Below are 13,546 nucleotides of genomic sequence, written 5' to 3'. Positions count from 1 at the left end.
TCCTCGACCACTGTGGTCTGGACCTTAGCAGTTACTATGGCGAAGCAATTCAACTCAATTACCTTCAATTTTGGATCGTCAGTGGGTGTAAGTCTCGCCTCAAAGTGCGCGCTCTCGCCTTCGCGAAGGCCATCGATGTTGCTGAGAGGAACAGTGAACACTGGAGCTTTTCCACGTTCCTCGACAACTTTCTCATCCTTGGTGCGAATCATCGAGTCTTCCAGGGTCTGGATCTTCTCCAGTCCACCTTCCATGCCTTTGGGTAGCTGGGATTCCAAGATGAGGCTAGATTTCGAGAAGCACTTCAAGGTTGCTTTTGTAGTGTCCTCTCCGTATTTGTTGAACGCTCTACACTCGTAGACGCCAGAATTCTCCTCGTAGCAGTAGAGGATATCCAAAATGACTATGCCAAAGTCGTGGAAGGTCCTGTAGCGATGTCCATGAGGAAGCTTCTTACCATTGTAGTACCATTCGACCTTCAAATCTGGGTCGTTCACTGGTGTGAGTCTAGCTTCGAAGTGAGCAGACTGTCCTTCGACCAGCTTAGTGATGTCACTGATCTGAGTAATGAATTTGGGTGGTTCGGTGACTGGAGTGGTTGGCGTGGTTGGCTGTTCTCCGCCATAGCTCTCTAACTCTCTAATTCTAGCCAGAGCATCCGGCTGCAAGGAGTCGAGGTACACTCCGCTCTTTCCGAAGCACTTCAGGGTAGCCTTAGTGTAATCCTCGCCGTATTTATTGCTGGCCTTGCAGACGTACTCTCCAGTATCGTGGGCCATCACTCCAGCGATATCCATGACGACGAAACCAAAGTCAGACACCATCTTGAATCGAGAAGAGTGTCTCAAAGGCTGGCCATTGTGGAACCATTCTACTTTCATGTGAGGATCTCCAACTGGAATAAGAGTACACTCGAAGTGCGCTGATTGACCGTCTTTGAGACCCTCCAGAGATTGAATGTGAGTAGTGAACTTGGGTTTCTGTCCCTTGGACTTGTCGACACACTCTAATTGGACGCTGATCTCAGCACGTCCCCACTTGTTGGTGGCTCTGCAAGAGTAAGTACCAGAGTCTTCGATCTTGGTTCCAAGGACTTCAAGAACGACCATGCCGAAGGCGTAGACAGTTCTTGTACGATGGCTAGCATCCAGTGGTTTTCCATTGTAGAACCATTCGACAACCATGGTCTGGTCACCAGTTGGAGTGAGTGAGGCTTCGAAGTGAGCGATCTCACCTTCAGACAGGTTGGTCAGGTTCTCAAATTGGGATGTGAAGACTGGTGGATGGCCTTCTTCGCTCTCTGGTGGTCCACCTTCCTGTCGTTTCAAGGATTCTTCAAGGTCCTGAATGGCTTCTAGACCCTCTTTACCCTTTGGATGCTGTGACCTCTCGATGATGTTCTCCTTGGTCGAGCAGTAAATCGTGGTCGATGTGAAAGCTTCGCCTGCCTTATTATAGGCTTTGCAAGTGTAAATTCCAGAGTCACGATCATAGACATCTGTCAGATCCAGGGTGACAAATCCAAAGTCGCTGGTCATTTTGAAACGAGATCCATGTTCCAAAGCCTTGCCATTGAAGTACCATTCGATCTTCAAGTTCGGATCGTCCTTTGGCTCTACCTGGCCCTCCAAGTGAAGAGGTTCAGATTCTCCCAGTTTGAACTCTGGCTGTAGAGGCACTGTCCAAATTGGTTTAGGATATTCATGTTCAGGACCATCCTCAGGTCTCCTGTATTTCGATAGGTAAGCTTCTTCCGCTTCCTTGACCTTCTCCAAACCAGCCTCTCCTTGAGGATGCTGAGTCTGCAAGTAAATATTCTGCTTGCTAGTGCACTTCAGAGTACCCGACGTCTGTGCTGAGCCCTTAGAGTTGGTAGCCTTGACAGTGACTATGCCAGAGTCTTCTTCATAGGCATGAGTGATATCCAAAGCAACGTAGCCGAAGTCATAGGTGGACTTGAATCTGGCTCCTGTAGGTAGAGGCTTTCCATTCATGAACCACTCGATCTTCATCGTTGGGTCCTTCGATGGTTCCACGTTGCATTCGAAGTGCACGTTGTCTCCTTCAATGCACTCGACGTTGTTCAAGTGAGTGATGAAGACTGGCTCCTCATAGGTAGGTTCAGGTTGCTCAGCAGATGTAACATGAGGCTGTTCCAGAGCATCGATCTTAGGCAGAGCTTCAGGATGGAGAGTGTCACCAAGTAGCCAGTGACGATCGACGATCTTCAAGCTGCAGGTGGACACAGCTTCTCCGAGCAGATTGGAAGCCTTGCAGGTGTAAATGGCTGAATCGTCTGCCCTCAAACCATTGATCGACAGCGTTACCAGACCAAAGTCGAAAGTGCTGCGAAGTCTGGTTCCAGTTTGGAGAGCTACTCCGTTCTTGAACCACTCCACGCGAAGGTTTGGATCAGCTCTGGGTTCAACTTGAGCTTCTAGGTAAACATGTTGACCTTCCACGAGCTTGTCGAAGCTCTCCAGATGTTTGGTGAAGACTGGAGCTTGTTGTGGAGTAGTATCGACGAACATTTCAGGTACTTTGTTCATCTCTGCTTCCTTCAGCTGGATTTTCTGCCAAGCGTCAGGTTGGAGACTGTCAGCATCGATGGCGGAGCGCGCTTTGACTTTCAGGGAAATCGAGGAAACTGCTTCGCCAGCTTTGTTGATAGCTTTGCAGGTGTATACACCGGAATCCTCTGATATGACCTTCAGGATGTCCAAGGTCACATAGCCGAAATCATGACTAACGTGGAAGCGAGAACCTGCAGAGGAATTATAAGTGTAATAGATTCATTTTTGCTATATGATATTCTTCTAACTTTATTCCACAAATCTTCTTCTTCCTGTTGTGATTTAGTTTCACGAATTGTCTGACCATTTTCTCTCCTCTCTACTTACCCATTTTTAACTCGACTCCGTTGATGTACCATTCGAATCTCAAGCTGGAGTCGCCAACAGGGACGACTCTGCATTCATATCTAGCCATCTGACCTTCCCAGAGTTCTGTGGGACCAGTCAGTAGTTGAGTGAAGATGGGTTTGTCGAACGTTTTCTCTGGTTCCTCGGGTCGGCTTGGTTTATCAGCTTCGAGTTGGGCGATCTTACGTTGGGCTTCAGGGTGCTGTGTCTCTAGCTGTATGTTTGCTTTGCCTGAAGAGGAGCAACCAACAAAATTAAAGAATGCTCGATTTATCTTCAAATCACAACAAGAACAATGATACTCACTCTTGATCCTCATGGAAGCTGTTGTGACTGCTTCACCTAGAGCGTTGGTCGCGCGACACATGTAAACACCCTCGTCTTCTTCTCGTACATGACTGATGTCCAGAGACACGTATCCAAAATCGTGGACCTTGGTTATTCTTGAGCCTATGTAGCAGAAATATTATTATAAACACTTGAGTTCCAAAGCAGAACTCTCTCAAGCCACAAATTCCTAACTCACTTGTCTCGAGTGGAATCTCGTTCCTGAACCACTCGACCTTCATCGTAGGGTCTCCCACAGGTATCAGCCTGCACTCGAAGTGAGCAGTATGTCCTTCGGGAATAGCATCGATATTCTGCAGAGGCTGGGTGAAGACAGGTCGCTGTCTGGTCTGAGGTTCTGGCACCTCAGGTCTCTTCCAGGGCTGCTGGGATTCCAGTTCGCGTATTTTATCCAGACCCTCAGGTCGTTGGGAATCCAAGATGATGTTTTCTCTTGGAATGACTCTGAGCTCGATAGAAGAGACACATTGTCCCAGAGCGTTGATAGCTCGTACGGAGTACTGTCCAGCGTCTTCAGGAACGGCGTGGCCGATGTCCAAGGCCACGTATCCGAAGTCAAAGGTCACGTGGAACCGAGAGGCTGATGGTAGAGGTTTACCATTGTGGAAGAACTCGATTCTTAGGTTGGCGTCGTGGAGAGGTTCGACTTGGCACTCGAAGTGAGCTGTTTGTCCTTCGTATACTTCAGTGGTACCCTGAGGAAGCATTAAAATAATTAGAAATCGTAAATATTTAAATAAAATGTTCTGTAAGTAGTAAAATAGAAAAGAATCCTACTCTGAGCTCGGTGACGAATCTTGGAGGTGTCACAGGTGGTTCTTCGACCTCAAGGCGAGCTGGATGTCCTTGGGCCTCGAGCTCGCGGATCTTTTCAAGACCATCGGGATGTTGCGTGTCTAGGAGAATACTACGGCGAGCTGTAAAGGAAAATTACTGATATTAAAATATCCATAATCTCTTCAGATTCACTTAAAAGAATCACAATACTTTAGTTATCGCGAACAGACTGAAAATTGATTATTTCTTCTACTTTTCAACTGCTCAGGTCGGTGTGAACATTCTTCCAAGCCTTGAAATGTAACACGTCGACCAACGTGATGGAATTTCGAGCTCTGACAATTATTTCTCAAGTCTTCCTTATTTCTACAATATATATGACTACTGAGATTCAATTCAGACTTTCTTCTGGGTTCGAAATATACTTCATCCCTAGAATATTTTTCACAAGGATGACCAATCGCTGTTTTACATCGACTTCGATCTTGAAAGTGTCTTTCATGTACTCTATGAGGCCTCATTAATTGTTTATTGCATTTACAAGAGGTTAATGAGAACGATCCAAATCGAGGTTTCATGTACATCGAATTTTCTCTTCGAAAGGGAGGTTCAGGAGAAATTCTTTTTCCATGACAAACTTCACGTTTGTATTCTACTTCAGGAAGGTTCAGAGGTGGGAAGCGAGGAGGAGGGAAGCGTTGGTCTTTTGCTGGGGATTGAGAAAAGGAGTGAAAAGCATTTGGAATTAGCGATATGTATGAAAAGTACGAGAAATCAGTAGTATAGGTCAATATTTACTCAGACTTTACCATTTCACTTTGATCTAGTTACCTAAATTCAACTATGTCATTTAATTTGTAATGCCAAAAATACTTACAGCCAACTTTGATGGTACAGGTGTTGACAGCTTCGCCAGCCAAGTTAGTTGCCTTGCACATATAAGTACCAGCATCTTCAGGGTAGGTATAGAGTATATCAAGAGCCACATAACCGAAGTCGTGGGTTTTGCGGAAGCGATGCCCAGTTTTTACAGCGACTCCATTTACGAACCTATTAAAAAGTACAAAATTCATCAAATTTAATAATCGATTCTGTGAAAATTCTAAGATAAATGAAATCGATTAGATACCATTCTATCTTCAAGTTTGGATCGTTGATAGGTTCGACGCGGCATTCTAAGTGAGCGTGTTCGCCTTCCTTTAGGTGATCCAGGTTGTTCAGCGGTGTCAAGAAAACGGGCTTCTGGTGTACAACTTCTTTTTCAACTTCTTGTTTTACCTCTACGGTCTCTAGCTCGCGAATCTTCTGCAAACGCTGAGCATCCAATGTGTCCAGATAGAGGCCTTGTTTTGCTGCATGAAAAGAACAAGAATTCTTGAGCTTCTGACATTAATATTGAAGTCATTGAATGAGAGCTGTAGAATAACTACTGATCGACTTATTAATTTGGAATTTACCAAAAGGTTATATGGTTTAATCGAGATTCGAGATTGTCAATTGTCTGAGGAACATTGTATATCGATTTCAACTAAAATATAGAATCGATTATCAATATAAATCTCTTCTAGGTTTCACTTTAGTCACATTTATGCTCTTAAATTTTTATATTCTATTTCCAAAGTAAAAATTTCCAAACTATAAAACTTACAGTCAACACTGATGACACAAGTTGTAACAGCCTCCCCAACAGCGTTTCTAGCTTTGCACATGTAGGTTCCAGAATCTTCTGGATAAGCGTAGAGTATATCGAGAGCGACGTAGCCAAAGTCATAGGTGGTCTTGAACTTGTGGCCCTGAGGAATTGGTCTACCATCCCTGAACCATTCAACCACCATGGTAGGATCATTCACAGGCGTTAAAGTCGCCTCAAGATGGGCGCTCTTGCCTTCTGGCAGGTGTTCAATATTCTTCAGCGGACGTCCGAACTTTGGTTTCTCCGCGATGATCAGTTCTTCTTCATTTACACGCTTGTAGCGCGAGTCATCCTCCAGATATTGTATCTTCTTCAGGGCACTCTCATGTTGTGTTTCACGGATAATTGACGAGCGGGCTACAAATTATTTTATCATGTAAAATAGCCTACACGGGATAAGGTACTTCGAGAGCAGGAGGGTTGAGAATAATTGATAATTCAATAATAAATAAACAGGGAAGAAAACGAAATAAAACACCTTAAATAAGGTACATTTTAAGGAAGCAAATATGTGTTTCCAAGCGACAGGGATCTATAAACACCAAAAGCTTGTACTTAACGAAGTTCACTTGAATTGCATTTAATAATTTGCATTCTACTATGGTAAAAAAATAATTAAAATCATTAATTCGAAGTGTAATAGTAAAACTAAATATCTTGCACGATAACAGTACTTGATACAACAGAAATACTAAACAATGATAGGCATATAAATCACACTCTAATGCCACCAACTGGTATACCAAGACTATTTCTACCATCCCACAGGTTTAAATAACCATTTAAGCCAGCAATAGCCAGTGAACTACCCTAACATCCAACATTCCAAAAATGCTTCTGTTTCGTCAAGGAGTATCTCCCTCGACACTCATTTACCAACTCTTCCCAGGGAGTTTGCGCGACTATTCTCAACCCAGTACTTACATTTCACATTGAGATTAATCGAGCTCTGCGCCGATCCAAGCTTATTGGTGGCCTGGCAAGTATAGGTGCCAGAGTCTTCAGCGTATACTGAGAGAACATCCAGGGAGGCGAATCCAAAGTCACAGGTGGTTCTGTATCTATGACCAGTGGACAGTGGTTTGCCATTATGGAACCACTCCACTTTCATGTTCGGGTCAGGGTAGGGCTCAATGCGGCACTCATAATGTGCGCTTTGACCTTCGACCAGGTTCGAGGGTCCGTTCAGTTGGACTGTGAAGTATGGTTTCTCTGTGACGACGATCTCCTCCTCCTCGCGGCGTTGGTACCTGCTGGTGTCCTCCAGGGCCTGGATCTTCGACAGCGAGCTCTCGTGCTGCGACTCGAATTGCAGAGCTGCCTTGGCTGTGTTGAGGGAAGAGTACTGTCAGCGTGTTTTTGTACGAGTCTTGTGGATAGTGGTGAAATGTTCGAAAACTGAGTATACTTGTTAATGTCTTATTCTTGTTAAACATCATTTGTTCATTTTTAAGGAATAGTGAAAGTTGGTACAGTGACTTTATAGTAATTATTGTTGGAGTATAAAATATCGATTATAGATCGAATATAATGTGTGGCAAAATAAGAATGTAAGTGAAAAATCTGTCCCCGTATTTGCATTTGTAATCTGCAATTCCCATTAATTCTAACTACGAAAACTATTCTTACGAATACTGAAAGCGTTTTTACACAGTTTCTGTGAACATTGCAAATAAAACTCCATCAAAGAATATACAAAAAATTCTACGAACACTTCACCAAAAATAGAGGGAGAAGAATCGCTGCACAAAGAATACAAGGATCTACGTGTAAGCTCTGTCTACTTTTCGAAAGCTCGTCTGGGCTCACGACAAGCGTGCTGAATATTAAAGCTCCATTTTCGAAGTGATACGATCTACGTTGCATAGTTTATACTTACACTGGACGAATAGTGTGGCTGATGTCACTGCTTCTCCTAAATCATTTCTTGCACGGCAAGTGTAAGTACCCGAATCTTCAGGGTTGACGTATTTCATGTTCAAAGCGACGTAACCAAAGTCGTGCATTGTTGTTACGCGGTTGGCTGCAAGAGAGAAAAATTAATAATATTCTAGAAAATAACAATTGATGATTTTTCCTGGGCTTTTTACTTTTTTAGTGCAAAGGAATAAATATGCATGATGAAAGTCAAAGAGATTGTTCTATTATAATTGCTATCATAATGCAACTTACAAGCTGCAATTGGAACTCCATTTCGGAGCCATTCCACTTTGAGCTTCGAATCACCAACAGGAATCACACGAGCCTCGAAATGAGCTGCTTGGTTCTCAGCGACTTTGAGATCCTTAATAGGCATCGTGAAGACTGGAGCTTGGGTAACAGTTTCCTCTGTTGTGGTTTTGCGCTGATATCGTGAGGTATCCTCCAAATAACGGAGACGTTGTAGAGTCTCCTCGTTTTGGGTCTCCATGTAGATCGACTTTTTGGCTGTTCGAAAAGAATTACCATGAATTTTATTAAAATATTTTCATAAAATTGAACAAGTAAACTTTTCTTCTCAAATTAAATCCACTTCTAATAAATTCCAAGAAATCACTGATCAAATGTCAATGTCTCAATTTTGTCCTCTTCCATTCTACTACGTAACTCAATCCTCTTACAAATAATCAAATAATAAGAAAACTCACAGTGAACAACCGCAGTGGCGGAAGTGATCGCCTCTCCAATGATATTCCTTGCACGACAGGTGTAAGTACCAGAGTCCTCAGGGTACGCGTACATGATGTCCAAAGCGACGAAACCGAAGCTGTTGGTCTCAACAAATCTCGATCCAGCTTTGACTGGCTTGTTATTGTGGAACCATTCTACTTTCATCGTGGCATCAGAGACTGGAATCAGTCTGCACTCGAAGTGGGCTCTCTGCCCTTCTTTGATCTCCACGTTGTTCAGAGACGTGGTAAATATAGGTGCTTGAGTGGTGGTCTCCTCGATATCTTCTCGTCGTTGATACTTGGTCCTGTCTTCGAGATACTGAATCTGCTCGAGACCAGTCTCGTTTCGCGTGTCCGTGAGGATCTGGGCTGTTGATCGGCAAGTCAGAGTGCAGGACACTTCGTCACTGCCAACGAGATTGACAGCACGACAGGTGTAGGTACCAGAGTCCTCGGCGATTAAGTCGATCACATCCAGGGCGACGTAGCCAAAATCGTGAATTGGACGGAATCGGTGCCCTGAGGATTACAAAATATTTAAAATTAATTTAAATTAAGAAACAAAGATTGAATGAAAAATACAGATTAAAATAGACCTAAAAACTAAAAATGTTTTTATCATTCTCTTTTTGAAAACTTTCTATTTTAAACAATAAAAAGTATTCACCTATTGTAACTGGACGGCCATTCTTGTACCATTCAACTTTCAAATTCGAATCCGTCACAGGCTCCAATTTGCACTCGAAGTGAGCATGTTGTCCCTCACGAAGGTTCTCTTGGTTCTTAGGAGCAGTGATGAACCTGGGTTTAACATTCACAACCTCGTCCACCAATTCTTTACGCTTGTATCTCGAAGTATCCTCCAAGTACTGAATTCTCTCTAAGCCTTCAGGGTGTTGTGACTCCAACAGCAGATCTTTCTTCGCGTGCACCCTAACAGAGCAAGATGTTACAGCTTCACCTAACTGATTTCTGGCCTGGCAGGTGTAGACGCCAGAGTCTTCAGGATAGACGCCGAGTATGTCGAGTGCAACGTAGTCGAATTCGTAGGAAGGTCTAAATCTGTGACCTGTCTTTACTGGTCTACCATTGACGAACCACTCAACCTTCATGGTAGCGTCACCGACTGGCTGAAGACGACACTCGAGGTGGACGTTAGTCAGTTCTACTGTCTCGATGTTGTGCAGGGGTCGGGTGAACTGGGGTGGTTGCATCACTGTCACTTCTTCTTGCTGAGTTCTGCGGTACCTGTGACGATAGTAAGAAAGAAAGTTAAGAGATTGTTAGCCTATTGTTACAATACTTCAAATGCAATCTGATATACTAACTTTGACGAATCCTCCAACATTTGAATCTGCTCAAGAGACTGCTCATGCTGAGTCTCAGTAACAACATCAGATTTGCCAATGACTCTCACACAAGCTGATGTATGAGCAGTGCCAAGGTGATTGGTGGCTCTGACAGTGTACTCTCCAGAGTCCAGGACGGTCGAGTGAACGATGTCCAAAGCGACGAAACCGAAATCGTAGTAAGTTCTGAATCTAGAGCCAACAGTGACTGGGCGACCATTTTGGAACCATTCGACTCTCATAGTTGGGTCACCCATCGGTTCCAAGCGACACTCCAGGTGGATGTTCTTGCCTTCGCTGACTGGTTTAGGGTCACTCAGTGGTTGCACGAAGATAGGCTTCGATTTTGAAATTTCCTCGATGTGGTACTGAGGCTCGACGAACTTTGACTCCTCCAGGCGTTGGGTCTTTTCGTAGGAGACGCGGTGCATGCTGCTGGTATCAACACTTGAGCGAGCTACAATAAAAATTTAGTAATAATATTAAATTATGTTCAATTATATTTTCTTCCGCCATATTGAAATATTTCCACAAGATACATTAAAAGAAGAAAAGAAGAAACTTACTTTCCACAACCATGGTAGCAGATAGACGTGCCTCGCCAAGAGCATTTCTGGCGACCACAGTGTAAGTACCAGCATCTTCAGGTCTGACCTGAAGAATGTCAATAGCGACATAGCCAAAGTCATGGTAGGTTTGTATTCTATTAGCTGCGGTGATGGGCTTTCCATTGTGGTACCACTCGATGGTCATGGTCAAATCACTCTGAGGTTCAACACGAGCCTCAAAATGAGCACGTTGTCCTTCTACAATCTTGTTGGTTCCCTTCAAATTACCCAGGAATCGTGGTGCTTGAGTCACCTGGGTCTCTTCTTGAACCTGTCGCGAGTATCGGCTGGAATCTTCCAGTGTTTGAATCTTCTGAAGTCCAGTAGGGTGTTGGCTGTCATAGATGACGTCGTTCTTGCTGAGTACACTCAATTGAGCGGTAGTGTGAGCTTCGCCAACACGATTGTAGGCGCGACAGGTGTACACACCGACGTCGTAAATCGTCACATATTTGATGGTCAATGCGACGTAACCGAAGTTGAAGAATGTCGTGATCCGTGAACCTGTTGAAGAGGATTAAGGAAAAATTGGTGAGAAAATTAAATAGTTCTTTTTAATATGAGACATCTGTTTAGGATGAAGACAGATGCAGAGTTCTACACTTTTATAATACTTAAAATTGTTATTAATTAGAATTGAAATTTGTATAACAGTGCAACCTATGGTAATTGGAGAATATACTCACTGGCTTCTACAGGGCGTCCATCCTTAAGCCACTCAACTCTTAAGTCAGAATCGCCGACTGGTTCCAGGCGAGCTTCGAAATGAGCGAAGCCACCTTCTCGTATGCTGTTCTGATCCTTGATAGGAGATTTGAATTCCGGTGGGCTGGTCGGTTCAGGCTGCTCCTGTACGTATTTCTGGTGCATAGCCTGTTGATAGGCTTCCAACTCCTCGGCAGCCTCGATGTACCTCTGTTGCTCGGGGATACCCAAGTCAGAAGTAACGCTTGTGCGTGCTGCAATAAATGGAAGCAGAGAGAATGGTCAAATATAGTCTATTCATTTCGATTGAAACTATGACTGCCACCTATTTTATAAATTTTACGATATCTACCCAAGACACGAAGAGATGCGGAGCTGACGGCCTCTCCCAAGCGGTTCACAGCTCTGACAGTATAAGAACCTGCATCTTCAGCTCGTAGGTGCAATATATTGAGCGAGACGTATCCGAAGTTGAAGATGGTTGTGATTCTTGAGCCTATGAACGAATTGCCATTAGTTAAGTACATGGAATAGACTAAGGATACCAAAAAACTGGGTTAAAAATAGTGGAGGGTAGACACTCACTAGCTGTGATTGGCCTGCCATCCTTGTACCACTCCACTTTCATCGTGGGATCGCTGACGGGGGTCAGTTGCGCCTCAAAATGGGCGTTACGACCCTCTTGCAGCTCTCCTAGATCCTGGAGTGGTCGGATGAAGGCCGGCCGCTGTGAAGAGATGTCCTCCACACTCTCCTGTCTTTGGTACTTGCTGTAATCCTCGAGCTGTTGGATGTACTGGAGGCTGTCGGGGTGTTGGCTAGCCTGTTCAATTGTTGCGCGTGCTGGAACAGTAATTTATATTAATCTCCTATCCAGCAAAAATTTAGAAACCACTTATGCGATTCCAAAAGCACTAATGGTAGTTCAAAGGTTAATTAATATATTCTAAGTTGAAACTTACGTGTCACGCTGAGGGTAGCTCGAGATTCGGCGACTCCAGTCGAACTGACAACGCGGCACAAGTATTCGCCACTGTCCTGAACGACAATGCTGATGAGGTCGAGAGAAATGAAGCCAAATCGGAAAATGGAAGTCGCTCGTGAGCCTAGCATCACAATTTCAATTAGAAATTTCACCACAGATTATAGAATTTATTACTTTGGCATAAACGAAAGTTACTTACTTGCATCGAGAGCTCTTCCATTCACGTACCACTCTACCCTCATAGTGGGATCACCCACCGGTTCGATTCTGGCCTCGAAGTGAATTCGTCCACCCTCGATCTGATGGACGTCCTTCAGTGGAATAATGAAACGTGGCGGTGGATATACTCTGTCCTCCTCAGGCGGAGGCAAATACGGCTTAGCACGTTCTACGTGCCGCAAGTAAATCACTTCGGGGCCAGGCGCTGGTCTGTAACCATATTCTCTATTATCTCTATTTCTTGTAAAAAGATATAAAACTATATAGAATATTCAGAAACATAATACTATGTTTTTATTTCTTAAAAAAAAATTATAAACTTGGAATCGTACCAGCGCTCATCCTCCAGGTTGCACAAAAGTAGAATCAGTACGTTAGTAGTCAGACACGACGTGGAGTATAATATTTCATAAATATCTGTTCAGAACTTGAAGACTACTTAAATTAAGTGAATTTTATACTAGAAGTAAATTACTGTAACAGTTTTGAGATCCCCTTAAGTTTCTAATCTTCAGGTTCCAAACATTTTCAAGCCACTGCCTCAACGATACTCGTCATAAACGAATTACTTACTCTGGTTCGATGACTTTCGTCGGTCGGGGTAAATTCAGGCGTCTTGGTTCGGGGGCTGCTCCTTTCGGTGTCTCCACGAAAAGCCGTGCTCGGGTGGCTGTAGAGCCGGCAACATTCTGAGCTGTGCACTGGTACCAAGCAGCATCCGACAATTTCGCACAGGGTATGTCCAAAGTCGAAGCTCCGCTGCCGTCCGTTTGTATGCGCACATCTGGTCCAGGTGTAATTGGCACACCATCCTAAAATAACCAATATCATTTTTGTCTGCCACTTGAACACAATATTTCCTATAATTTTCTGAAGAATTTCCTAAAATTAATAATCTACAGTTTCATTGCAATATTAAGGAATTATTTTCTTTAAGTTACCTTCTGCCAGGTGATTCTCGGCACAGGGGTGCCAACAGCGCGCGCCATGAAGACAACTGGTTCGCCTTCCTTCACATTCGTGGTGGTGAAACGTTCTACGAACTTAGGCGCGACCACCTGTTCCTTTTCGATGACGTTCAGGTTGCACTGGAACGAGGTTTCGCCAGCTTTGTTTCTCGCGACGCAGGTTACGACACCAGCGTCTGCGCGGCTCACGTTGGTGATCATCAGGGAGTTGTTGCCCGACTCGTTAACGAGGATCTTGTGGGTCATATCGTTGACTACTTGCTGGCCGTTTATGTACCATGTTACCTCGGGATAGGGACGACCGGTTACACGACAATCAAAC

At 44.0% G+C, this 13,546-nt stretch overlaps 1 protein-coding gene across 6 annotated transcripts in view; it reads right to left on the bottom strand.

Moving 5' to 3' along the window:
* Sls (sallimus) overlaps positions 1 to 13,546 on the bottom strand; it is a 93,663-nt gene that overhangs the window by 69,826 nt on the left and 10,291 nt on the right. For all 6 annotated transcript variants that reach the window (XM_076388167.1, XM_076388118.1, XM_076388129.1 and 3 more), the window contains exons 7-28: positions 13,198 to 13,546; positions 12,830 to 13,068; positions 12,237 to 12,466; positions 12,015 to 12,158; positions 11,638 to 11,895; positions 11,405 to 11,548; positions 11,034 to 11,306; positions 10,306 to 10,851; positions 9,719 to 10,196; positions 9,058 to 9,638; positions 8,367 to 8,909; positions 7,912 to 8,166; positions 7,619 to 7,762; positions 6,664 to 7,065; positions 5,695 to 6,096; positions 5,176 to 5,398; positions 4,924 to 5,096; positions 4,047 to 4,186; positions 3,448 to 3,964; positions 3,228 to 3,371; positions 2,901 to 3,152; positions 63 to 2,764 (exon numbers count right to left, since the gene is read on the bottom strand). In XM_076388167.1, coding sequence (XP_076244282.1) covers positions 63 to 2,764; positions 2,901 to 3,152; positions 3,228 to 3,371; positions 3,448 to 3,964; positions 4,047 to 4,186; positions 4,924 to 5,096; positions 5,176 to 5,398; positions 5,695 to 6,096; positions 6,664 to 7,065; positions 7,619 to 7,762; positions 7,912 to 8,166; positions 8,367 to 8,909; positions 9,058 to 9,638; positions 9,719 to 10,196; positions 10,306 to 10,851; positions 11,034 to 11,306; positions 11,405 to 11,548; positions 11,638 to 11,895; positions 12,015 to 12,158; positions 12,237 to 12,466; positions 12,830 to 13,068; positions 13,198 to 13,546 — 9,139 coding nt within the window. The remainder of the gene's footprint in view (positions 1 to 62; positions 2,765 to 2,900; positions 3,153 to 3,227; positions 3,372 to 3,447; positions 3,965 to 4,046; positions 4,187 to 4,923; positions 5,097 to 5,175; positions 5,399 to 5,694; positions 6,097 to 6,663; positions 7,066 to 7,618; positions 7,763 to 7,911; positions 8,167 to 8,366; positions 8,910 to 9,057; positions 9,639 to 9,718; positions 10,197 to 10,305; positions 10,852 to 11,033; positions 11,307 to 11,404; positions 11,549 to 11,637; positions 11,896 to 12,014; positions 12,159 to 12,236; positions 12,467 to 12,829; positions 13,069 to 13,197) is intronic.

This window comes from Calliopsis andreniformis, chromosome 2 (genome assembly GCF_051401765.1).
Source record: "Calliopsis andreniformis isolate RMS-2024a chromosome 2, iyCalAndr_principal, whole genome shotgun sequence".
NCBI lineage: Eukaryota > Metazoa > Arthropoda > Insecta > Hymenoptera > Andrenidae > Calliopsis > Calliopsis andreniformis.
Note: the sequence above shows the minus strand (reverse complement) of the source record. Positions and strands in the feature narration are given on the sequence as shown.